At 43.9% G+C, this 27,500-nt stretch overlaps 3 protein-coding genes across 3 annotated transcripts in view; 1 reads left to right on the top strand and 2 right to left on the bottom strand.

Annotated features, from left to right (window-relative positions):
- The window catches only part of nub1 (negative regulator of ubiquitin-like proteins 1), a 17,156-nt gene extending 3,057 nt beyond the window's left edge, over nucleotides 1-14,099 (bottom strand). Inside the window, exons 1-12 of the mRNA XM_053342172.1 lie at nucleotides 13,967-14,099; nucleotides 12,045-12,161; nucleotides 10,233-10,400; nucleotides 7,481-7,545; nucleotides 7,325-7,389; nucleotides 6,572-6,739; nucleotides 5,100-5,188; nucleotides 4,205-4,311; nucleotides 2,979-3,165; nucleotides 2,295-2,402; nucleotides 1,813-1,965; nucleotides 959-1,105 (exon numbers count right to left, since the gene is read on the bottom strand). Of these exons, the coding sequence (XP_053198147.1) occupies nucleotides 959-1,105; nucleotides 1,813-1,965; nucleotides 2,295-2,402; nucleotides 2,979-3,165; nucleotides 4,205-4,311; nucleotides 5,100-5,188; nucleotides 6,572-6,739; nucleotides 7,325-7,389; nucleotides 7,481-7,545; nucleotides 10,233-10,400; nucleotides 12,045-12,161 (1,374 nt within the window). The 5' untranslated portion in view covers nucleotides 13,967-14,099. The remainder of the gene's footprint in view (nucleotides 1-958; nucleotides 1,106-1,812; nucleotides 1,966-2,294; nucleotides 2,403-2,978; nucleotides 3,166-4,204; nucleotides 4,312-5,099; nucleotides 5,189-6,571; nucleotides 6,740-7,324; nucleotides 7,390-7,480; nucleotides 7,546-10,232; nucleotides 10,401-12,044; nucleotides 12,162-13,966) is intronic.
- The window catches only part of LOC128382757 (uncharacterized), a 371,423-nt gene that overhangs the window by 87,082 nt on the left and 256,841 nt on the right, over nucleotides 1-27,500 (top strand). The window lies entirely within an intron of this gene.
- LOC128382139 (activin receptor type-2B-like) overlaps nucleotides 27,257-27,500 on the bottom strand; it is a 6,974-nt gene continuing 6,730 nt past the window's right edge. Inside the window, exon 7 of the mRNA XM_053342133.1 lies at nucleotides 27,257-27,500. This exon is cut by the window's right edge and continues 1,023 nt beyond it. The gene's annotated coding sequence lies outside the window, so the exon portion shown is untranslated.

The raw sequence follows: 27,500 nt of genomic DNA, 5'->3' as shown, positions 1-27,500 counted from the left end.
TTGCTATAGATACAGGTTGTGTTATGGTTGCTATAGATACAGGTTGTGCTATGGTTGCTATAGATACAGGTTGTGCTATGGTTGCTATAGATACAGGTTGTGCTATAGTTGCTATAGATACAGGCTGTGTTATGGTTGCTATAGATACAGGTCGTGCTATGGTTGCTATGGATACAGGTCGTGCTGTGGTTGCTATAGATACAGGTTGTGCTACGGTTGCTATAGATACAGGTTGTGCTATGGTTGCTATAGATATAGGTTGTGTTGTGGTTGCTATAGATACAGGTCGTTCTATGGTTGCTATGGATACAGGTCGTGCTGTGGTTGCTATAGATACAGGTTGTGCTACGGTTGCTATAGATACAGGTTGTGCTATGGTTGCTATAGATACAGGTTGTGTTGTGGTTGCTATAGATACAGGTTGTTCTATGGTTGCTATAGATACAGGTTTTTCTATGGTTGCTATAGATACAGGTTGTGCTATGGTTGCTATAGATACAGGTTGTGCTATAGTTGCTATAGATACAGGCTGTGTTATGGTTGCTATAGATACAGGTCGTGCTATGGTTGCTATAAATACAGGTTGTGCTATGGTTGCTATAGATACAGGTTGTTCTACGGTTGCTATAGATACAGGTTGTGCTATGGTTGCTATAGATACAGGTTGTGTTATGGTTGTTATAGATACAGGTTGTTCTACGGTTGCTATAGATACAGGTTGTGCTATGGTTGCTATAGATACAGGTTGTGCTATGGTTGCTATAGATACAGGTTGTGTTACGGTTGCTATAGATACAGGTTGTGCTACGGTTGCTATAGATACGGGTTGTGTTATGGTTGCTATAGATACAGATTGTTCTATGGTTGCTATAGATACAGGTTGTGTTATGGTTGCTATAGATACAGGTTGTGTTATGGTTGCTATGGATACAGATCAGAGGAGTATTGAGATACTGACTCCGTACGCTGCGTCCACGTCTCCGTCAGCGTGGTGCAGAGCTTTGGCTGCGTCGCTCCTGGAGAATCCAAACCCTGTCAGAGTGGAGATCGCCTCCATCCTCCTCTTCCTCTTCGTCCTCTCCCTCTCCTTCAGCTCGTCTCGCTCCTGATCACACACACATACACGTATATATGACATTGTGAGGACCATGATCTCAGAGTTCTTTGTGAGGACTACCGTTTCTACTATCGCTGGAAAGGTGCAGATGTCACTAGGTGGGAGTGGAGAGTCAGAATGTCACTTCACATGTCAAAAAAACACAAAGTATAAACTATATTTTATTCATATAGTTGTGAGGACCGACCCCCGATGCTAGGTAGATTTGGTGTGTGTTCTTTTGGAGTGAAAGGCCTGAATTATTGAATTAAAACTAGTAAGAAATAAAATAGAAAAGATAAAAATAAAAGAAGTAAAATAAATGTCTTGTGTTGTAGAGTATAAACCAAAAAGAAGCATCCATGCATTTCATCTTATCCTCCTTTAGTGTATCAGTGTGTGTGTGTGTGTGTGTGTGTGTGTGTGTGTGTTAGTATATCAGTGTGTTAGTGTGTATCTGTGTGTGTTAGTGTGTATCAGTGTGTGTCAGTGGGTATCAGTGTTAGTGTGTGTGTGTATGTGTATCAGTGTGTATTAATGTGTTAATGTGTGTGTGTTAGTGTGAATCAGTGTGTATCAGTGTTACTGTGTGTGTGTGTGTGTGTGTGTGTGTGCGTGTGTGTGTGCGTGTTAGTGTGTGTGTTAGTGTGTGTGTGTGTGTGTGTGTGTGTGTGTGTGTGTGTGTGTGTGTGTGTGTATCAGTGTGTGTTAGCGACCTGTCTCTGGTTGCTGATGTGGATCGCAGCCTCCTGCAGGTTTCCCTGACAGGCTCTGAGTCCCAGTCGAGCTTCTCTCTCCGTGAATCCCAACGACATCAGCTGAGCCATTTTATCAGAGTCTGGAGCCAGACGTCCATACAGAGACTCCACCTACACACACACGCACGCACACACGCACGCACGCACGCACGCACGCACACACGCGCACGCGCACGCGCACGCGCACGCGCACGCGCACGCGCACGCACACGCACACGCACACGCACACGCACACGCACACGCACACACACACACACACACACACACACACACACACACACACACACGGTCTGAATCAGCTGTTATAAAACGATGGACTGCTCCTTTAACTGAAGCTCACACTGATACACACACACTGATACACACACACTAACACACACACACACACACACACACACACACACACACACACACCTTTAGCTGAAGCTCAGCTGACTTACTTTGGACAGCTGTTGTCGAGCCTGAGCGTCGTTTCCTTCGAGGTAGGAGAGGAGACTCTGGAGGAGGTACAGCCGCAGGAACAACACCTCCTCTCTGCCTGTGTTACCCTGACAACACACACACACACACACACACGGACATGAAGTGTGTGTCAGATACTGTTGCTATGACAACCTGAGGCCGCTGACTAGAAGCTTTGACAGACAGAGTGGTTGTCAGATACCGTTGCTATGACAACCTGAGGCTCCTGATTAGAAGCTTTGACAGACAGAGTGGTTGTCAGATACCGTTGCTATGACAGTGGTTGTCAGATACCGTTGCTATGACAACCTGAGGCCCCTGACTAGAAGCTTTGACAGACAGAGTGGTTGTCAGATACCGTTGCTATGACAACCTGAGGCTCCTGACTAGAAGCTTTGACAGACAGAGTGGTTGTCAGATACCGTTGCTATGACAGTGGTTGTCAGATACCGTTGCTATGACAACCTGAGGCCCCTGACTAGAAGCTTTGACAGACAGAGTGGTTGTCAGATACCGTTGCTATGACAGTGGTTGTCAGATACCGTTGCTATGACAACCTGAGACTCCTGACTAGAAGCTTTGACAGACAGAGTGGTTGTCAGATACCGTTGCTATGACAACCTGAGGCCCCTAACTGGAAGCTTTGACAGAGCGCTGAGCACCTTGATCATCATGAGTCTCTGCTGCTGCTGGCCGTAGCACTGCAGGAAACACTCCTCTGCTCTCTGCAGGCGGCTGCGTCCGTCCTCCAGACACGACAGAGCCTCCAGAGCTCTGTAGCACCACACGATGTCCAGCTGCAGCACCGCAAAGTTATCCACCGAGCTCAGGAGGGCCGAGCCACACTTACTGTAACACACAGAGAGAGAGAGAGAGAGAGAGAGAGAGAGAGAGAGAGGGAGAGAGAGAGAGAGAGAGAGAGAGGGAGAGAGAGAGAGAGAGAGAGAGAGAGAGACAATTGACTCATGGATCAACAACTTAGAGGATAGATTGATAGATAGATGGATGGAGGGATGGAGGGATGATGGATAGATGGATGGATGATAGATGGATGGAGGGATGATGGATAGATGGATGGATGGATGGATGGATGGATGGATGGATGGATAGATGGATGGATGGATAGAGGGATAGATGGATAGATGGATGGAGGGATGGAGGGATGGATGGATGGATAGATGGATGGATAGATGGAGGGATGGAGGGATGATGGATAGATGGATGGATGATAGATGGATGGAGGGATGATGGATAGATGGATGGATGATAGATGGATGGAGGGATGATGGATAGATGGATGGATGGATGGATGGATGGATAGATGATAGATGGATGGATGGATGGATAGATGGATGGATAGATGGATAGATGGATGGATGGATAGATAGATGATAGATAGATAGATGGAGGGATGGAGGGATGGATGGATGGATAGATGGATGGATAGATGGAGGGATGGAGGGATGATGGATAGATGGATGGATGATAGATGGATGGAGGGATGATGGATAGATGGATGGATGGATAGATGGATGGATGGATGGATGGATGGATAGATGATAGATGGATGGATGGATGGATAGATGGATGGATAGATGGATAGATGGATGGATGGATAGATGGATGGATGGATAGATGGATAGATGGATGGATAGATGGATGGATGGATGGATGGATGGATGGATAGATGGAGGGATAGATGGATGGATGGATAGATGGAGGGATAGATGGATGGATGGATAGATGGATAGATGGATGGATGGATAGATGGATAGATGATAGATGGATGGATGGAGGGATGGATGGAGGGATGGATGGATGGAGGGATGGATGGATGGATGGAGGGATGGAGGGATGGATGGATAGAGGGATGGAGGGATGAACAGACCTGAACTGCTGGTCGGCCTGCAGCAGGTGACACAGAGCGTTATCGTGCTGCTTCCTCTTCATCAGAGAGCGACCCTTCTCATGGAAACCCATCGCTAGGATCAGAGCCTGGAGACACAACAGCAGTACTGGGAACACTGGGAACACTGGGAACACTGGGAACAGTGCAGTACTACTGGGAACACTGGGAATACTGGGAACACTGGGAACACTGCAGTACTACTGGGAACACTGGGAATACTGGGAACACTGGGAACACTGCAGTACTACTGGGAATACTGGGAACACTGGGAACACCGCAGTACTACTGGGAATACTGGGAATACTGCAGTACTACTGGGAACACTGGGAACACTGCAGTACTACTGGGAATATTGGGAATACTGCAGTACTACTGGGAACACTGGGAATACTGGGAACACTGGGAACACCGCAGTACTACTGGGAATACTGGGAATACTGCAGTACTACTGGGAACACTGGGAACACTGCAGTACTACTGGGAATACTGGGAACACTGGGAATACTGGGAATACTGAGAACACCGCAGTACTACTGGGAATACTGCAGCACTACTGGGAACACTGGGAATACTGCAGTACTACTGGGAACACTGGGAATACTGGGAACACTGGGAACACCGCAGTACTACTGGGAATACTGCAGTACTACTGGGAACACTGGGAACACTGCAGTACTACTGGGAATACTGGGAATACTGCAGTACTACTGGGAACACTGCAGTACTACTGGGAACACTGGGAATACTGGGAACACCGCAGTACTACTGGGAATACTGCAGTACTACTGGGAATACTGGGAATACTGCAGTACTACTGGGAACACTGGGAACACTGCAGTACTACTGGGAACACTGGGAATACTGGTAGTATTACCTTTTTCTCTTTAGGAGGAATATTCAGAGGATTTCCTTTCTGATCAGCGATTTCCAGGAAAGGAGACGTGTGAGGATCCTCACTGCCGTCTGAGGAACAGTTAGAGGAACAGTTAAAGGAACAGTTAAAGGAACAGTTCCACAGTTAGAGGAACAGTTCCATAGTTAAAGGAACAGTTAGAGGAACAGTTAGAGGAACAGTTCCACAGTTAGAGGAACAGTTCCATAGTTAAAGGAACAGTTAGAGGAACAGTTAGAGGAACAGTTCCACAGTTAAAGGAACAGTTCCACAGTTAGAGGAACAGTTCCACAGTTAGAGGAACAGTTCCACAGTTAGAGGAACAGTTCCATAGTTAGAGGAACAGTTCCACAGTTAAAGGAACAGTTAGAGGAACAGTTCCACAGTTAGAGGAACAGTTAAATGAACAGTTAGAGGAACAGTTCCACAGTTAAAGGAACAGTTCCATAGTTAGAGGAACAGTTCCACAGTTAAAGGAACAGTTAGAGGAACAGTTCCACAGTTAGAGGAACAGTTAAATGAACAGTTAGAGGAACAGTTCCACAGTTAGAGGAACAGTTCCACAGTTAGAAGAACAGTTCCACAGTTAGAAGAACAGTTAGAGGAACAGCTAGAGGAACAGTTCCATAGTTAAAGGAACAGTTCCACAGTTAGAGGAACAGTTCCACAGTTAGAGGAACAGTTAGAGGAACAGTTCCACAGTTAGAGGAACAGTTAGAGGAACAGTTCCACAGTTAAAGGAACAGTTAAAGGAACAGTTCCACAGTTAAAGGAACAGTTCCACAGTTAAAGGAACAGTTAGAGGAACAGTTCCACAGTTAAAGGAACAGTTAGAGGAACAGTTCCACAGTTAGAGGAACAGTTAAAGGAACAGTTCCACAGTTAGAGGAACAGTTAAAGGAACAGTTAGAGGAACAGTTCCACAGTTAGAGGAACAGTTAAAGGAACAGTTAAAGGAACAGTTCCACAGTTAGAGGAACAGTTAGAGGAACAGTTCCACAGTTAGAGGAACAGTTCCACAGTTAGAGGAACAGTTAGAGGAACAGTTCCACAGTTAGAGGAACAGTTAAAGGAACAGTTAAAGGAACAGTTCCACAGTTAGAGGAACAGTTAGAGGAACAGTTCCACAGTTAGAGGAACAGTTAGAGGAACAGTTCCACAGTTAGAGGAACAGTTAAAGGAACAGTTAAAGGAACAGTTCCACAGTTAGAGGAACAGTTAGAGGAACAGTTAAAGGAACAGTTAGAGGAACAGTTCCACAGTTAGAGGAACAGTTAGAGGAACAGTTAAAGGAACAGTTAGAGGAACAGTTCCACAGTTAAAGGAACAGTTCCACAGTTAGAGGAACAGTTCCACAGTTAAAGGAACAGTTAGAGGAACAGTTCCACAGTTAAAGGAACAGTTAGAGGAACAGTTCAAGGAACAGTTCCACACTGAACCCCGGTGCTGATCACCTCTCTCTGACAGGATCTGGAACCCTCTCTGGGTTCTCTGGATGCTCTCGTTGTCGTTCTTCTTCTTCTCCTCTTCCTCGCTCAGCTGCTGCTTCCACTCGGCGTCGCTCACCTTCAGCACCATCATCTTACTGTGGTTCTTTACCCCCTGCTGGTCCAGACGCTGGTCTGACAGGAACCACACACACACACACACACACACGCACACACACGCACACACACGCACACACACACACACACACACACACACACACACACGCACACACACACACACACACACACAGAGGTCTCACTCTCACACAAAACTATAAACTCTTCACCTCCATCACTGACACAATACTAGCTGTGTGGTGGTCAAAGTGATTAAAATAACAAAAATTAAATAAAATAACATAAATATAAAATAAACAAAAATTAAAAATTAAATATAAATAAAATAAATATAAAATAAAATTAAAATAAAATAAAATAATTAGAAATAAACTAAGATACATAAATAAAAAATAAAGTAAAATTATTAAAAAATAAAATAAGATACATAAATAAAAATAAAATAAAAATAGAATAAAATGAAACAAAAATGAAATAAAATAAAATAAAAAACATCCCTGTATAAAATAATCTACAATATACATGAATTCCTGATACTATAAACAAGTGTGCAATGTTCTGAGAAGCTGCAGCCACCAAATATTCTGAATTTTACCTTAAAAAAAAAAAAGAAAAAGATATTAAATTGTTGAGTTTTTTTACCTGCACACAAAGTTTTGCCGTTCAGGATCAGTTTGATGTATTTGAGTCCGTACTCGGCTCCGATCCTGCAGCAGGAAAACACAGCAGCAGGGTTCACTCCCCTTCATCCCTCCTCATGTTCATCATTTATTAAGAGTTAATATAACATGTGAGCACCTGTCCACCACTTCCTGAACCAGCACGTCCAGCCTTGTCTCCAGGAAGTTCTTCATCTTTGCATCCTGGACAACCAACACGGAGACACACACACCTTTATATTCTAGTTTAATACATCAAATCAACATATGAACCACGAAAGTGAGTTTTAATTTAAGATATTAGGACCAAAAAAACAGTTTGCAGCTGCAGAGTCTCACTACACAAACACAAGATGGACAGAAATATTGATTATTAGCTTTTAAAGTTACTGATAATATGAACTACTGCTGTAATAATCACTTAACTCCTAACTATTACATTTATCTTACAACTATTTAGTTAATGGATTCATCATTTTGAGTCATTGTTTAAGAAGAAAAGTCTAAACTCTCTGATTCAGCTTCTTTAAACTGAAAATCAGGTTGGAAACTTTTATCCACATTTTCTGACATTTTATAGACGAAAGAACTGAAATAACCGACAGACTCATCAATAATACCAATCATGGGAAGCAGCAGCCCTTCACAATAAAAGCCTGACTATAATAACCTTCTTAGCCTCTCGGGGCAGCAGCAGCTCTTCACAATAAAAGCCTGACTATAACAACCTTCTTAGAGTCTCGGAGTAGCAGCAGCCTTTCATAATAAAAGCCTGACTATAATAACCTTCTTGGCGTCCCGGGGCAGCAGCCCTTCACAATAAAAGCCTGACTATACTAACCTTCTTAGCGTCACGGGGCAGCAGCAGCCCTTCAGAATAAAAGCGTGACTAACCTTCTTGGCGTCGCGGGGCAGCAGCAGCCCTTCAGAATAAAAGCGTGGCTAACCTTCTTGGCGTCGCGGGGCAGCAACAGCCCTTCAGAATAAAAGCCTGACTAACCTTCTTGGCGTCCCGGGGCAGCAGCAGCCCTTCACAATAAAAGCGTGACTAACCTTCTTGGCGTCCCGGGGCAGCAGCAGCCCTTCACAATAAAAGCCTGACTATAACAACCTTCTTAGCGTATCGTGGCAGCAGCAGCCCTTCACAATAAAAGCGTGACTATAACAACCTTCTTAGCGTATCGGGGCAGCGGCAGCCCTTCACAATAAAAGCGTGACTAACCTTCTTGGCGTCTCGGGGCAGCAGCAGCAGCCCTTCACAATAAAAGCGTGACTAACCTTCTTGGCGTCGCGGGGCAGCAGCAACCCTTCAGAATAAAAGCGTGACTAACCTTCTTAGCGTCGCGGGGCAGCAGCAGCCCTTCAGAATAAAAGCGTGACTAACCTTCTTGGCGTCTCGGGGCAGCAGCAGCCCCTTCAGAATAAAAGCGTGACTAACCTTCTTGGCGTCCCGGGGCAGCAGCAGCCCTTCACAATAAAAGCGTGACTAACCTTCTTGGCGTCTCGCGGCAGCAGCAGCCCTTCAGAATAAAAGCATGACCAACCTTCTTGGCGTCGCGGGGCAGCAGCAGCCCTTCAGAATAAAAGCGTGGCTAACCTTCTTGGCGTCGCGGGACAGCGGCAGCCCTTCACAATAAAAGCCTGACTATAACAACCTTCTTAGCGTCTCGGGGCAGCAGCCCTTCAGAATAAAAGCGTGGCTAACCTTCTTGGCGTCGCGGGGCAGCAGCAGCCCTTCACAATAAAAGCCTGACTATAACAACCTTCTTAGCCTCTCGGGGCAGCAGCAGCTCTTCACAATAAAAGCCTGACTAACCTTCTTGGCGTCCCGGGGCAGCAGCCCTTCACAATAAAAGCCTGGCTAACCTTCTTGGCGTCGCGGGGCAGCAGCCCTTCAGAATAAAAGTGTGTCTAACCTTCTTGGCGTCTCGGGGCAGCACCAGCCCTTCAGAATAAAAGCGTGGCTAACCTTCTTAGGGTCTCGGGGCAGCAGCAGCAGCCCTTCAGAATAAAAGCGTGGCTAACCTTCTTGGCGTCGGGGCAGCAGCAGCCCTTCAGAATAAAAGCGTGGCTAACCTTCTTGGCGTCGCGGGGCAGCAGCAGCAGCAGCCCTTCAGAATAAAAGCGTGGCTAACCTTCTTGGCGGGGCAGCAGCAGCCCTTCAGAATAAAAGCGTGACTAACCTTCTTGGCGTCTCGGGGCAGCAGTAGCCCTTCAGAATAAAAGCGTGACTAACCTTCTTGGCGTCTCGGGGCAGCAGTAGCCCTTCAGAATAAAAGCGTGACTAACCTTCTTGGCGTCTCGGGGCAGCAGCAGCCCTTCAGAATAAAAGCGTGGCTAACCTTCTTAGCCTCTCGGGGCAGCAGCAGCAGCCCTTCAGAATCAAAGCGTGTCTAACCTTCTTGGCGTCCCGGGGCAGCAGCAGCCCTTCAGAATAAAAGCGTGACTAACCTTCTTGGCGTCGCGGGGCAGCAGCAGCAGCCCTTCAGAATAAAAGCGTGGCTAACCTTCTTGGCGTCGCGGGGCAGCAGCAGCAGCCCTTCAGAATAAAAGCGTGGCTAACCTTCTTGGCGTCGCGGGGCAGAAGCAGCAGCCCTTCAGAATAAAAGCACGTCTAACCTTCTTAGGGTCTCGGGGCAGCAGCAGCAGCCCTTCAGAATAAAAGCGTGGCTAACCTTCTTGGCGTCTCGGGGCAGCAGCAGCCCTTCAGAATAAAAGCGTGGCTAACCTTCTTGGCGTCGCGGGGCAGCAGCAACCCTTCAGAATAAAAGCGTGACTAACCTTCTTGGCGTCGCGGGGCAGCAGCAGCAGCCCTTCAGAATAAAAGCGTGGCTAACCTTCTTGGCATCGCGGGGCAGCAGCAGCCCCTTCAGAATAAAAGCGTGGCTAACCTTCTTGGCCTCTCGGGGCAGCAGCAGCTCCAGGGCGGCCATGTTGGTTTCTCTGAAGGTCTTGTTCTGGTTGCCTCTCTGCAGCGTGTGGACCCTGAGGGACTCCAGAGCGCCCCCTACCTCGCCCTCCGGCAGCTGCAGCAGCACCGCGTAGCGCTCCGCCAGAGCCTGGAACCACACAGAGAGACTCTACTGGTTTATACTGGTCTGTACTGGTCTGTACTGGGTTATACTGGTTTATACTGGTCTGTACTGGTCTGTACTAGGGCTGTGGTCAAAAAATCGATCCGCGATCCGATATCGATTCACGCTGAAAAAGCACGATATCGATCCAAAAATGTCTGGATCGATCTTTTCCAGGTGACTAAAGGCACTATTTTCTTTGACGTGCAAGGCGCACTATAAAAAGCGAGTGCCGGCTAAACGAAACCGAAACTTAAGATAGCGAGACGGCTGAAGCGGCACCACTAAAATCACCTTCTGGAATGAAGGCTGATGTTTGGCAACACTAGCCTGTCTATGCATACTGTATCTTTACCTATTAAATACATAAAAACATGAAACGGAGAAAACGGTTCCCTTTCCCTCCGTCCAAAATGCTGCCATTACGATCAGCTGATAGTCAGCTGACATGACCGACTGGCTTTGCTCTCTCTCTCTCTCTCTCTCTCTCTCACACCTGAGCATAAAAAAGGTGATTGTCCTGTATGGCTGCATTGGAGAATACTGCAGTACAGAAAAGTTGTTCCTGATTGTGGGGGGGGCGGGGGGGGGGGGGATATCATCAGTGGCACCCAGACGTAGGATTAGAATCTAGGTAGAAGCCCAGAAGGCATGCAGATAAAGTGTGTAGGCGTGGAGGTTGGTTTATGTGGTACAGTCACCTGTGTCTCCTTCTGTGTGATGTTGTATAAAGAATAGACTTTTTATTTTTTTCAATCAAGCCATCTGTTACATGAACAACCTGTAAATGGCATTTCACAAGTATCTGGTTGTCAAAGACTGGGTACAGGGGGTTCTTGTAGTTTTCCAATATAGAGGGCCACTTAATTTTAATTTGTTTATATTTTATTTGGTCATTGTTGTTTAGTTCTGGTCATTGTTTTAATGCCATGGATATGTTACTGAAATTTCAAATAATACTTCTTGCCGCCAAACACATGGAGCACATGGGACAGTATTTATTTGCATTATGTCTGTAAATAGATCGAATCGGATCGTGACCTTACGAATCGGAATCAGATCGATCCAGGAAATTCGGATCGATTCCCAGCCCTAGTCTGTACTGGTCTGTACTGGTCTGTACTGGTTTACACTGGTTTGTACTGGTTTACACTGGTCTGTACTGGTTTACACTGGTCTGTACTGGTTTATACTGGTCTGTACTGGTTTATACTGGTCTGTACTGGTCCGTACTGGTCTGTACTGGTCCGTACTGGTCTGTACTGGTTTATACTGGTCTGTACTGGTCTGTACTGGTCCGTACTGGTCTGTACTGGTCTGTACTGGTCTGTACTGGTTTATACTGGTCTGTACTGGTCTGTACTGGTCCGTACTGGTCTGTACTGGTTTGTACTGGTCTGTACTGGTCTGTACTGGTCTGTACTGGTTTGTACTGGTCTGTACTGGTCTGTGCTGGTTTGTACTGGTCTGTACTGGTCTGTGCTGGTTTGTACTGGTCTGTGCTGGTCCCTACTGGTCCGTACTGGTCTAACCTTCATGGTCTGGGTTCCGGGCTGGTTCTACTGGTCTGTACTGGTCTAACCTTCATGGTCTGGGTTCCGGTCTGGTCTGTACTGGTACTGGTCTAACCTTCATGGTCTGGGTTCCGGGCTGGTTCTGCTGGTCGGTGTACGGCGGGTTCCACAGCTGGATCTTCTCCTGCTTCAGAACGTTCTTCAGCTTCGCCTCCAAGTTCTGCTCCGCCATCTGAAACACCAGAGAACCGCCCGGGTGGAGTTAACTAGCGAATCACCGCCCGGGTGGAGTTAACTAGCGAATCACCGCCCGGGTGGAGTTAACTAGCGAATCACCGCCCGGGTGGAGTTAACTAGCGAATCACCGCCCGGGTGGAGTTAACTAGCGAATCACCGCCCGGGTGGAGTTAACTAGCGAATCACCGCCCGGGTGGAGTTAACTAGTGAATCACCGCCCGGGTGGAGTTAACTAGCGAATCACTGCCCGGGTGGAGTTAACTAGTGAATCACCGCCCGGGTGGAGTTAACTAGTGAATCACCGCCCGGGTGGAGTTAACTAGCGAATCACCGCCCGGGTGGAGTTAACTAGCGAATCATCGCCCGGGTGGAGTTAACTAGTGAATCACCGCCCGGGTGGAGTTAACTAGCGAATCACCGCCCGGGTGGAGTTAACTAGCGAATCACCGCCCGGGTGGAGTTAACTAGTGAATCCATCCTTCCTTCCCTCCTTCCTTCCTTCCTTCCTTCCTTCCTTCCCTCTTTCGTCCCTCCCTCCTTTCCTTCCTGCCCTCCCTCTCTCCTGCTTTCCTCCGTCCTTTCCTTTCCTTCCTTCCTTCCCTCCTCCCTTCCTTCCCCTTTGTCCTCCTTTGCTTCCTACTTCATACCTTCCTTTCGCTCTTCCTTCCTACATTCCTTCCTCCCTCCCTCCTTCCTTCCTTCTTTCCTCCCTCCCTCCTGCTTTCCTCCATCCTTTCCTTCCTTCTTCTCCCTTCCTTCCCCATTTCCTCCCTCCCTCCTTTGCTTCCTACCACCTGCCTTCCTCCCTCCTTTCCTTCCATCTGCCTTCCTCCCTCCTTCCCTTCCATCTTTCCTCCCTCCCTCCCTCCTTCCTTCCTACCTTCCTTCTGCCTTTCTCTCTTCCTTCCTACATTCCTTCCATCTTTCCACCCTTCCTTCTACCCTTCCTTCCTTCCCTCTTTCCTCCCTCCCTCCTTCCTTCCTACCTTCCACCCTTCCTTCTTTCCTTCCCTCTTTCCTCCCTCCCTCCCTTCCTTCTTCCTCCCTTCCTCCCTCCCTCTTTTGTTTCCTACTTCTTACCTTCCTTCCTCCTTTCCTTCCACCTGCCTTCCTCCCTCCCTCCTGCCCTTCTTTCCTTCCCTCCTTTCCGTCCTTCTTCCTTCCTCCCTCCTTTCCTCCTTCCTTCTTTCCTCCCTCCCTCCTGCTTTCCTCCCTCCTTTCCTTCCTTCCTTCTCTCCTTTCCTTCCTCCCTCCCTCCTTTCCTTCCTTCTTCCTCCCTTCCTTCCTTCCTTTCCTTCCTTCTTAACATTCATTTTAAATAGACACATGAAATAATAGACTTTACAAACACTCAACAGAAACATAAATGCCTCTTTCTTATTTTAAATCTCACCTGTACCAACTTTAAAGAAGAGTGAGTCACTTTATTACCTGTACAGTGTAATAAACTTTATTAATAGAACTCCTTCCTTCCTTCCTTCCTCCCTTCCCTCCTTTCCTTCCTTACTGCTGTCATGTTGTGGTTTCATCAACTGATTTAAACTCATATTATCATTAAAAACTTCAAACATGAAACTAAAAACAGCTCAAAGTAAAAAGTGACGCCAGCTGACTTTAACCTGGACAAACTCAAATTAAACAGATCCAGATTTTATTGTCAGTTTCAGTATTTTTAATATCGTTAAATTAATAGTTTTAACATGTTTTTAGTGAAGGGACTAACTTACAGCTCAGCTAGCTAACATCTGCTAGCTTCAGTCACAGATCGTTTATTCTCTTTAAAATCTTTCTGTCAGTTACCTCTGAGACAAAAGACGCGATGACAGAGAGGTAATGTGTGTTAGGGCTCCGGTATTGCTCCGGTTTCTCTCCGTTAACCCTCCGTTATTCCTCCGGTAAGCCCGTTACTGCTGTTGTTTTCGTCCGTTTGTTGTTTCGGGGAAAGATGTGCTGACAGCGGACAGACGTCTCACTCTGACCGCGTTTTCTGATCCCGTCTACGTAACTTACGTCTACGTAACTCACGTCTACGTAACTCACGTCTACGTAACTTACGTCCACACAAGGCATGGGGAAACTCAGTGTGCTTTACATAAAAACAAACATTTAACAGTAAGAAATGGAAACAAAAAACATTAAAAAATAAAAATAAAACCCAATAATAGTAAAAACACGGAAACATACAATTAAAAACAAAAAAAACCCCACTAATAATAATAAAAAAACAAAGTACAGAAAAATAGAAAGAGATAAAAACTCAACTAAAAGCATAAAATAATGATTTGTATTAAAGTCATTAAAAGTAAAAACAGTGCAAATGAAATATTTCAATATAAAGGACTTTCAAAGAGTTCGATCATAAACTCAGGAAAAACGTTTCAGCCCAATGTTCTCAGTAATACACGATCTTTGTTCCTCTACGGCGTCCAAGGAGGGTCAAATACAGTTTGACGCAGTTTCTCTGAATGTAAAATAAAAAAGGCTGAAAATAATCCATATTAAATAATTGATAAGTAAATATTAATATGAACAAATACAGACATATTTTTAAAAATATATATTAAAGTTGAAACATTAAAAATAAATCAATCAAATAAAGTTTGTTATTCAAATAAATAATTTAAATCTCACAGCTCATTATATTTTATTTAATTTTGCTTTTTTAAAGTTTTTTCAAATTAGATTATATTTGAGTGTGTGTGTGTTTATGTGCGTGTGTTCATGCACTTGTGTTGTATTTAGTTTATCACTTTGGTTCTCCATGAGAGAGGAATTAATGTTTAATAAAATCAGATTTGTTGTTTTTGTCTCATAAAAAATCCTTAATATTTGATTAGAGATGGAAAATAAGTACTATTATTTAAATACTTAGTACTACTGTAGTACAGTTAGAGGTACTAGTACTTTACTGTAGTACAGTTAGAGGTACTAGTACTTTACTGTAGTACAGTTAGAGGTACTTGTACTTTACTGTAGTACAGTTAGAGGTACTTGTACTATACTGTAGTACAGTCTGAGGTACTAGTACTTTACTGTAGTACAGTTAGAGGTACTTGTACTATACTGTAGTACAGTCTGAGGTACTAGTACTAAACCAGTCAGCAGTGTGTAGTCAGCTCACATTTCAGATGTCTATGAGTCGTTAACAGCTCCACCAAATACTGATTCTATTTCAGTATACTAGTAGTATTCAGTAGTATTCATACTACTATTTCAGCAACAATCAAAGATCAGAGAAAGTGTACAGTCTGTGTGGACAAACTAAAAGAAGCAGTGCAGATATCAATGAACTTTATTTGAAGTGAACACCAGTGACATAAAAACTGATTCATGAGCAGAGTTGAAAAATGTTGATACAGTTTTGTGATTAATTGATTTTAATGCAGAATAAAAAAGCTCATTTATAAATGTTTTATCACCTGAATGCATCATTTAATATGTGGAAGATGTGCTTCTCTCAGTCACAGAGCTGACTGGTTGTTAACAGACATGATATTCTGTTTCTGAGAGGAATGAATCTGTTCACGGTGGATCATTGAGGATCGTCGAGGATCGTTGAGGATCTCAGAACGACGAGTACATGCCGAGCTTCTTGGCTGCCTCAGAGATCCTCGGGGCCTTCCTGTTGGGGAAGGGGTAGTAGTTCTGGTTCGTGGAGGAGCCGACCCCCCCGAGGCTGAGCTGCCTGGTGAACCTCGGCCCCAGACCCGAGGACTTCCTGGAGCCGCTCCAGGCCGCGCCGCTGCTGCTGGTCTGGAAGGTTGCAGAGTCGTTCTCCGTCAGGTCTGAGCTGCTGCTGCCATCAGAGCTGACGGCCGAGCATTCCTGAGAGTCGCTGAAGGAGCCGCAGACGAGGCCGCCAGGAGGACCAAGAGCCTGGACCGGATCCACCCCGGTCCCATCAGCCTCAAAGACATCATCATCATCATCATCATCGTCGTCGTCTTCCTCTATGCAGGCGCTGCTGATGGAGCTGCGGTGTGAATCTGATGTTAAACCCAGAGAGAGTTTCCTGCATCTGGACTCCTCAGAGGAAGACGACTCACGCCTGCTCAGAGAAGACGACAAGGAGGAAACAGTCAGAACACAGAGACTGGCGGACACAAATACAGGCAGGCAGGATCTGTTCTCAAGTATGTTTATTCAGTCCAAGAGTCGGAAACCAGGAAGTCCAAAATCACAGGGCACAAGTACAAAATCTCAAGACAAAAAATCAGAACCCAAAAGGCGAAAACGGGTCGATAACACTAGGAATCTAAACTAGGGATAACGCTGGAACTCTGACAGGAAACTGACAAGACGATCTGGCACTGACACACAAGGGAGCACTGGTTATATACACACAGGGGAGCACTGGGAGCACTGGTTATATACACACAGGGGAGCACTGGTTATATACACACAGGGGAGCACTGGTTATATACACACAGGGGAGCACTGGTTATATACACACAGGGGAGCACTGGTTATATACACACAGGAGGGAAGGGATAACGAGACACAGGTGAAACACATGACGGCGGGGACAGGTAATCACACGGGGAGCAGGAAGTGAGCACAGAGACTAGGGTGTCAAAATAAAACAGGAAACAGACAGATGACAGACCCTGACAGAAACAGTCAGCAGAGACTTCCTGTGTGTCAGCTGATTAAAGGTCTGGAGGTCTTTCATCAGCTGACTCACGGAGAACCGACTCAAACATGTTACCCTAACCCTAATCACCTCGGTCTCTCAGTGGAGCGGTGTGTCGGTGTTTGACTGACAGCAGAACAAGTTAACAGTAAATGGACAGACAGCGCGTCACTAACTACCAAATCAGAAGTAGCACCAAGAAACAAGTTGGATGAGGTTTTGTTCCTGCTCCACTTTTGTCTGTTGATTGACGCGGCAAAGATTCCTGCCATCTCTTTTTTTTTTAAATATATTTTTTGGGCTTTTTTTGCCTTTAATGTTCAGGACAGTGTAGAGAGACAGGAAACAGGAGGCAGAGAGAGGGGGGAATGACACGCAGGATAAGACCACTCGGTGCGGGATTCGAACCGGGGTCTCCTGCAACGAGGACTATAGCCTCAACACATGGGGCGCATGACAACAAGACAACAACAAAATACCTGACATAAAATATAAAAAAAACCACAAAAAACAACAAAATAAATAACTAACTACGTACATTTAACATTTTCTCCTCCACTCTCACAGTCACCACCTCACAACGTTTTGTCACAATCAGTACATGACCATCATCATCATTTACAGGATAATCCATCGACAGCTCTTCTCCACTCAACCATCTAGTATAACATTCATGTAGAGATAAATAACAAAAAATCAACTGCTCAGAGATGTTTTGGTCATTTCACCCCAAACATCCATCCATATTCAGTGTCTGAGAACAACCCTCCAACCTGTAGTAAGAGCCATCCTACCCCCCCCGCCCCCCGTTATTACTCAACTCAACTCAACTTTATTTATAAAGCACTTTAAAACAACCACAGCTGAAACAAAGTGCTGTACATAAATATATAAAAACAACACAGGAAACGTAAAACAATTAACAGGAAATAAATACTAAAATAATTGTTTATTGTTTTTAAAACAAATTAAAAACAATAAAACAATAATTAAAATAAACCATAAAACCATAAAACAGTAAAACAGGAGCAGTATTTCCCATTGCTGCCCTCACACATGAGAATCTGTAGGGAGGTAAAATAAAGATGTTTTAAGGTGTGACTAAGCTGTGGTTAATGTCTAGTTTCCTTGGTTAGAACTATGTAAAGATCATGTTTGGGTTCAAGTGAAGGAAGGAAAGACGGGGGAGGGAGGGAGGAAGCTGTGGTTAATGTCTAGTTTACTTGGTTTGGGTTCAAATCATCACTGGAGACAAGTTTTAAATTCCTTAAAGATATGAAACCTTTGCTGTCATGGCAACAGTGAACACCACCATTAACTGACATGAGCAAGATTAGAGTTTCTAAATGTCGGTTTAGATTATTTTTTCGATTAATTGCCCCGCTCTAAGTAAAAGTGTTCTCCAACTCCTCCCACATCTCCAGCATAACTCACATTAACAGAGCTTTAGTCCTTTCCATCTTCCAAGCAGTCCAATAAATCTTATGAATGGTTTTATATGTGATTAAGCAGGTCTTCATTCTGCCAGCTCATTTTCACACTGATTGATGTAATGTGCTTTTTCTGCCACTAGGCGGCACGGATGAGGAAAGCAGGTCAAAGTTAAGCAGCATGAAGAATAAAGACCAGCGAACCTAAAGTGTAATGTTCCTATAAGAGGACACAGCCGACTATCTAGCTGCTAACTGCTAACTGGCGGTGTACAGATAAGAGTCAGAGTATCAGGATGCGGTCAGGCTCAGTGTGACCGTCTGCTCTGCTGATGACAGAACACGTGATCACTTTATGAAGGTTTGATTTGCTGTGTGGAACAAAATCAGTGAAACATCATCATGAAATCAAAGAATTTAAAACTTACATTTGTCCTTTTTCTCTCAAGAGAAAACAAAGAAAGTAATTTACACAGAAGACGAGTCTGTGGATGGACCTGAACTGTTTGGTGGTTTAATGTTACTGATGGTATAATGATGGTTTAATGTTACTGATGGTTTAATGATGGTTTAATGTTACTGATGGTATAATGATGGTTTAATGTTACTGATGGTTTAATGATGGTTTAATGTTACTGATGGTATAATGATGGTTTAATGTTACTGATGGTTTAATGATGGTTTAATGTTACTGATGGTTTAATGATGGTTTAATGTTACTGATGGTTTAATGATGGTTTAATGATGGTTTAATGTTACTGATGGTTTAATGATGGTTTAATGTTACTGATGGTTTAATGATGGTTTAATGTTACTGATGGTTTAATGATGGTTTAATGTTACTGATGGTTTAATGTTACTGATGGTTTAATGATGGTTTAATGTTACTGATGGTATAATGATGGTTTAATGTTACTGATGGTTTAATGTTACTGATGGTATAATGTTACTGATGGTATAATGTTACTGATGGTATAATGTTACTGATGGTATAATGTTACTGATGGTTTAATGTTACTGATGGTATAATGATGGTTTAATGTTACTGATGGTTTAATGATGGTTTAATGTTACTGATGGTTTAATGATGGTTTAATGTTACTGATGGTTTAATGATGGTTTAATGATGGTTTAATGTTACTGATGGTTTAATGATGGTTTAATGTTACTGATGGTTTAATGATGGTTTAATGTTACTGATGGTTTAATGATGGTTTAATGTTACTGATGGTTTAATGTTACTGATGGTTTAATGATGGTTTAATGTTACTGATGGTTTAATGATGGTTTAATGTTACTGATGGTTTAATGATGGTTTAATGTTACTGATGGTTTAATGATGGTTTAATGTTACTGATGGTTTAATGATGGTTTAATGTTACTGATGGTTTAATGATGGTTTAATGATGGTTTAATGTTACTGATGGTATAATGATGGTTTAATGATGGTTTAATGATGGTTTAATGTTACTGATGGTTTAATGATGGTTTAATGTTACTGATGGTTTAATGATGGTTTAATGATGGTTTAATGTTACTGATGGTTTAATGATGGTTTAATGATGGTCTATAGTACTTTAACCCACCGGCTGTTGGTTGTCTCTGAGGAGGAAGTAGGAAGTGAGATGCTGATGGTGGGGCAGGAGCGGCGGTGGAGGCCCAGGTGGACGTGCCAGGGGTCAGGGGTCGTAGCCAGGGGTGACGGGCTGCTTTTTGGTTCCCATGACGACAAACCCTGAGTCACGGAGATGATGTTAACGGCCTCCGACAAATCCTCCGAGACTGGAAGAGAAAGTAAAGTGTGATACTACTATTAATACTATTAATACTACTACTAATACTACTATTAATAATACTACTACTACAAGTACTAGTACTACTACTACTATTAATACTACTACTACAAGTACTACGACTACTACGACTACTAATACTACTAATACTACTATTAATACTACTACTACTACTAATAATACTACTACTTCTAATAATACTACTACTACTACTACTAATAATAATAATAATACTACTAATACTACTAATACTACTAATACTATTAATACTACTACTACTAATACTACTAATAGTATTAATAATACTACTACTACTAATACTACTACTATTAATACTATTAGTAGTACTACTACTGCTACTAATATTAATACTACTACTACAAGTACTAGTACTAATACTAGATTCATTGAGACCATGTAAATGTAGTTTAATGTATATTCTTCATTCTTGACGGAAGACAAACATATTTATTCACAGAGCTGAATTTTAGTTTTCTTCTCAACAATAAACTCGTTTCCTGTTTCCTGTTTGTGTGACTGCAGCACCCTGAGCTCAGGTGAGCTAACAGCTGATTCCTCACCTTGCTTGAAGAGCAGAACCTGAGTGTGCTGCTTCTGTCTCTCCCTGCTGCTCCTGTACTGAGCTGTCAGAGCAGAGATGTCCATGTTCCTCCTGTCCTCCTCTTCCTCCTCCTCCTCCTCTTCCTCCTCTCTCACCAGCAGCTGTCTCTTCCTGTTCGTACCTGCAGAGGACACGGCAGGCACGGTGACCTTTGACCTGCACACACCTGTACTCAGCGCCAGGCACGGTGACCTTTGACCTGCACACACCTGTACTCAGCGCCAGGCTTATCAAACATGTAAAAAGGATCAGTTTAAGATGAGAAAGGAAGGAAAGAAGGACAGAGGAAAGAAGGAAGGGAGGAAAGGAGGAAAGAGAGAAGAAGGAAGGACAGACTGAAGGAAGGAAGGGAGGAAAGGAGGGAGGAAGGAAGGAAGGAAAGGAAAGGAAGGAAGGACGGAGGGAGGGTAGGAAAGAAGGAGGGAGGGAGGAAGGAAGGAAGAAAGGGGGATGGAGGAAAGAAGGGAGGGAAGGAGAAAGGAAAAGAGGAAGGAAGGAAAGAAGGAAGGGAGGAAGGAAGGGTGGGAGGAAGGAAGGGAGGAAAGAAGGAACAGTCAAGAGAGTACGTTAAAACAGACTGAAACTGACCTGGTAAAGTCTCCCTGCTGGTATAAGTGTGTGTGTGTGTGTGAGTGTGTGTGTGTGTGTGTCCACGAGTCCTGTAGATGGATTATAACTTAATGCATCTACAGGAGGAAGGGAGGAAGGAAGGAAGGAAGGAAAGAAGTGAGGGAGGGAGGTAGAGGAAGGAAGGAAGGAAGGAAGGAAGGAAAGAAGGGAGGGAGGGAGGTAGAGGAAGGAAGGGAGTAAGAAGGAAGGAAAGGAGGGAGGAAGGAAGGTATAAGTGTGTGTGTGTGTGTGTGTGTGTGTGTGTGTGTGTGTGTGTGTGTGTGTGTGTGTTACCCTGCAGCAGCTCCCCACTCGGCGCCACGCAGCAGCAGCAGGAGCAGGACATCCTGTTGGCATCAGCAGCAACACACCTGCTGCAGGAGTCTTCTCCTCCGTCCAGCTGCTGCAGGAGTCACGGTGCGTTCAAGGTCCGTTCAGAAAGCTCCGACACGCCGAAACATCGTCTTCAAACCCGTCCGCACGCATCCAGACGGGATTAAACTGCAGAGAAGACGAATTTAAAGGCTGATAGGGAGCGGAGAGCTGAGAGGAAGGAGGCTGGACTGATAAACACACACACACTAACACTAACACACACACACACACACACACACACACACTAACACACACACTAACACACACACATATACTCACAAACACACACTCACACACACACACTCACACACACACACTCACACTCACACACACACACACACACACACACACACACACACTCACACAGACTAACACACACACACTCTAATCTCTGACTGTGTACACAGTGAAGGACGCTGTGTTGACCTTTCCATTGTTACTGAAGAACAAACAATAAAACGTTCTTTATTTCATTAGTGGAGAAGAAATTATGGTTCATGAAACCCAGCTGCACACATGTTCATGACTATATGGACCAGTATATACCAGTTAATACTACTACATACCAGTATATACCAGTATATACCAGTTAATACTACTACATACCAGTATATACCAGTATATACCAGTTTATACTACTATATACCAGTATATACCAGTATATACCAGTTTATACTACTATATACCAGTATATACCAGTATATACCAGTTTATACTACTATATACCAGTTTATACTACTATATACCAGTATATACCAGTATATACCAGTTTATACTACTATATACCAGTTTATACTACTATATACCAGTATATACCAGTTTATACTACTATATACCAGTATATACCAGTTTATACTACTATATACCAGTATATACCAGTTAATACTACTATATACCAGTATATACCAGTTTATACTACTACATACCAGTATATACCAGTATATACCAGTTTATACTACTATATACCAGTATATACCAGTTTATACTACTATATACCAGTATATACCAGTTTATACTACTATATACCAGTATATACCAGTTTATACTACTACATACCAGTATATACCAGTATATACCAGTTTATACTACTATATACCAGTATATACCAGTATATACCAGTTTATACTACTATATACCAGTTTATACTACTATATACCAGTATATACCAGTTTATACTACTATATACCAGTATATACCAGTTTATACTACTATATACCAGTATATACCAGTTAATACTACTACATACCAGTATATACCAGTATATACTACTGCATACCAGTATATACCAGTATATACCAGTTTATACCAGTATATACCAGTTAATACTACTACATACCAGTAGCTATATACCAGTTTATACTACTACATACCAGTATATACCAGTTAATACTACTACATACCAGTATATACCAGTTAACACTACTACATACCAGTATATACCAGTTAACACTACTACATAGGGCTGGGCGATAAACCGAAAATTTATCGATACCGAAATTTACGATGATAGCTGACGTCATTTTTCCCATGTCGGTATATTCGGTTTTTAACCTCTTAACGCACGCTGTTCCGTCTACGGAACGGGACGGAAGTTAGGAGGTAGCCACACGTTCTTCTGAATGTTTTAAACACCAACCCTTAAACATATATATTCATGTCGTACATTGTTAGAAAGCTTAGATTCTCCTGATTCATTCAAGACCACTCACGACTTATATGGTTGCTCACAGCCGTAATAGTATTAGCGGTTAGCTCGGCTAGCCACTCAGCTAAAGTAAGCTAACAGCTATAATGCTACATACCTTCAAAGTCTTCCCTTTATCCACAACGATCATCTTATGACTCAGGACTTCCTGTACAGCTCGCCAAGTATCCATTCTGCTGAAATATGAAATCCGTTTCCATAAAACTGGAATACTTTCCTCAATATGTCAACATGTATTTAGTCCAACACGTAATGTAATAACACAAATAACAAACCATATACGTTCCGTTTACGTCATTTCCTGACCTGCACGTCCATCTCAGAGTACACGTGACTAGATGTTTACGACCGTGAGCCTCTCCTGCTTCTGACGTCACCACACACCAGCCAATCAGTGTTTAGGATTAGGCAGTACATGTCTCCAACAGGCGGGGAGTTCCTGTCCTCTGAAAAGAAGCCAATGCGGAAGTAACTTAGAGCTGCATTCTATCAAAAGGCCACCAGGGGGCGACCGTCTCTATACAAGTCAATGGAGAATTCACCAACTTCTCACTTGATTTCTAACCTCAGTAAACGTTTTCAAAATGTGTTTATGGTCTCAATCGCTAGTTTAAAGCCTTCTTCAATGCAGTATGATGTTCATTTGGGACATTTTGGCCTCCCTGATTTTATATGTGACGATAAAGCAGGGTATGCATTAGGGGGCGGGGCTACGTCCTGATTGACAGGTTGATTGACCAATGTCCTCCAGATCCAGCCCTCGCAACCAATCGCAGCCTCCCCGCTCCGCCGTTAGTCCCACCCATACGTCCGTCCATGACTCCGCCTCATGCCCATATAAGTAGAATCCGTGTTTTTATTTTTCCCAGCATGCACCTGAAATTTTCAAGATGGCGCTGCCTAGATTCGATACTATTGGCTTCGGAGCAGCAGTCCACTAACCAATGGGTGACGTCACGGATGTTACGTCCATTTCTTAGTAGATAACTAAGTTGATAACCTTTTAGCCAATAGTCAGAAATTTCCAACGGTGTATGACACTAAGCTATCAGGTTTGGCTGTCCATAAACTAACTCCAAGCGTAACCGGCGAGGAGGAGGAAGAGCAGCAGCTTGTTCACAGCTGCGTCTTCCTTCCTTTCCCTCCTTCCTTCCTTCCTTCTTTCCCCTCCTTCCTTCCCTTCCTTCTTTCCTTCCTTCCTTCCTTCTTTCCCCTCCTTCCTTTCCTTCCCCTCCTTCCTTTCCTTCCTTCCTTTCATTCCATCCCTCCTTCTCCCTCCCTTCCTTCCCTCCTTCCTTCCTCCCTCCTTTCCTTCCTTCTTCCCTCCTTTCCTTCCATCCCTCCTCCTCCCTCCCTTCCTTCTTTCCTTTCCTTTCCTTCCTTCCTTCCTTGACTCGGAGGAGGAGTCTAGTTTCAAAGAATTTTAATTTTCCGGCAATGATTTGCTGGTTCAGGCTTTAAAGGGTTAAAAGCAAACCCTCCCTTCCTTCCCTCCTTTCCTTCCTTCTTTCCTTTCCTTTAAAGGGTTAAAAACAGACAAACAAACATTTGAACTATTGACAGGGTCGAGGTTCCAGTCTCGTAGTAACCTGGTAACATTTATTCTTCAGTTTTTTGGAGATTTTCTGTAAAAAAACAAACAAACCAACAAAAATCTCTCTAATCAAAAAACTCCAAATAAAAACATTAAAAAAGTCACAATAAAATATTACGTAACTACAAGTCGTCATAGCAACTAATAAAACCTAGAAACAGAAAGTTGAACACGTAGAAAAGTCTTCTGAGGTATTTCTGGTGTATTGAGGTGATCGGTGGTTTATGACTTCCTGTGTTTCACACACTGAAAGAATAATTAACAATAAAAAGGAATATACAGAAATATATTCATCTTTGAGTCTGAATCATCTTCATCATCATCTTCATCATCGTCATCATCATCATCATCGTCAGCAGCAGCAGCATCATCATAGACATTCACTGTTACATGTATGGCATCACAGAAGGGACAAAAACACACGAGTAAAAAAAAATCATTAAAAAAAAAAAAAAAAACCCAAATAGTTCAGGTGTGTGTGTGTGTCTGTATTTGATGGTGTGTGTGTGTGTGTGTGTGTGTGTGTGTGTGTCTGTATTTGATGGTGTGTGTGTGTGTGTGTGTGTGTGTGAGTCTGAGTGAATGTGTGAGTGTGTGTGTGTGTGTGTGTGTGTGTGTGTGTGTGTGTGACTGTGTGTGTGTGTGTATGAGTGTGTGTGTATGTGAGTGTGTGTGTGTATGTGAGTGAGTGTGTTTGATGGTGTGTGTGTGTGTGTGTGTGTGTGTGTGTGTGTGTTTGTATTTGATGGTGTGTGTGTGTGAGTGTGTGTGTGTGTCTGAGTGTGTGTCTCTGTGTATGTGTGAGTGTGTGTGTGTGTGTGTGTGTGTGTGTGTGTGTGTATGTGTGTGTATGTGTGTGTGTCTGTGTATGTGTGAGTGTGTGTATGTGTGTGTGTGTGTGTGTGTGTGTGTGTGTGTGTGAGAGAGTGTGTGTGTGAGAGTGTGTGTGTGTGTGTAGTGAGTTTCTGAACTGACCCGGTTTTGGTCAGAAGGTGAATGTGAATAAGACCGGTGACCTTTGACCTCTTACTTCACCACAGCATCGAGTTCACAGGGAGCCAAAGACGAGGAAAGAAGGCAGGGAGGAAGGAAGGAAGGAATGAAGGTAGGAGGGAGGGAGGAAGGAAGGAAGGAAGGACGGAGGAAAGAAGTAAGGAAGGAAGGTAGGAGGGAGGGAGGAAGGACAGAAGGAAGGAAGAAAGGGAGATGGAGGAAGTGAAGAACGAGAGAAGAAGAAAAGAAAGAAAGAAAGAAGGAGAGAGGAAGCACAGATGGAAGGAAGGACAGAGGAAAGAAGGAAGGAAGGTAGGGGGGAGGAGCTCCATTCCTGATAGTGTTACTGACTATTGTAGAGAGGAAGGAAGGAAGGGAGGAAGGAAGGAAGGAAGGGAGGAAGGAAGGAAAGTTTAGCTGGGAGTGATTTTAAAGTAGAAGACTTCACTGCTCTGTCTGTGTCTCTCAGCTCTGAGCTCACTGGAAGACTTTAAAAGCAGCCACGGTTTTAAAAAGGTTCAATCATTTCCTGAACCAGCTGATGTCTGTAGGATCATGTGACCAGAGCATGAACCAGCTGATGTCTGTAGGATCATGTGACCAGAGCATGAACCAGCTGATGTCTGTAGGATCATGTGACCAGAGCATGAACCAGCTGATGTCTGTAGGATCATGTGACCAGAGCATGAACCAGCTGATGTCTGTAGGATCATGTGACCAGAGCATGAACCAGCTGATGTCTGTAGGATCATGTGACCAGAGCATGCTGCGCTGACTGTTTCTGGGTTTAATGGTTCCTTAAACATTCATTTCAACATTTTAACTGTCAGCTACACATTCATCAGAGTTCATCTCAGCTCTGGATTTCATCTGATTTCTGCAGCTCGACCAGAAGGTGGCGCTGTTGGAAGTTAACAGAACCGAGGTCAAAGGTCACAGGTCCTTCACTTACCTTCAGCCAGGTGATACACAACAAGACACAAATATGAAACAATCAACACAAACAGTATAAAATCTAAAAAAAGAAACGCTTACGTCACATCATGTGACTTTTTAAACTGTGTACCACACACACTCACACACACTCTCACACACACACACACACACACACAGTCACACACACTCTGACCTGAATGCATAAGTAACTCATATGCATCGTGAGGTCTTGCACCTTTTCAGGGTAACAAATGTTCCCCGTGTTTCGGCACCTTGCAAATTTACATATTTAAGGTCAGCCAATCGGCTTTAAGCACCCTCAGATAATCCCCCCCCCCCCCCCCCCCCCCCCCATTGTTGGCCCCGCCCCCTCCAGGCTGGAAACTTGCAGCAGGTGTCACATTTCATCGACCCCCCCCCCCCGACCCCTGTAGACCTGGTTACCTGAGAAGTTTTATTTCCGAGCCAACCAAAATGCTGTGGTTGGGCGCAGTTAGCCAATCAAATCTCTGCATGCATGACGTTTGCCCCCTGACAACCAATCCCGTGAGAGTTCTCTCAGTCTTCAACCTCAAATTATAAAATTATAAAACAGTTGAATGTAAAAAAAAGAGAGAGAGTAAAGGAACAAACACTGTCCAGTC

Source organism: Scomber japonicus, chromosome 21 (assembly GCF_027409825.1).
Source record: "Scomber japonicus isolate fScoJap1 chromosome 21, fScoJap1.pri, whole genome shotgun sequence".
NCBI lineage: Eukaryota > Metazoa > Chordata > Actinopteri > Scombriformes > Scombridae > Scomber > Scomber japonicus.
Note: the sequence above shows the minus strand (reverse complement) of the source record. Positions and strands in the feature narration are given on the sequence as shown.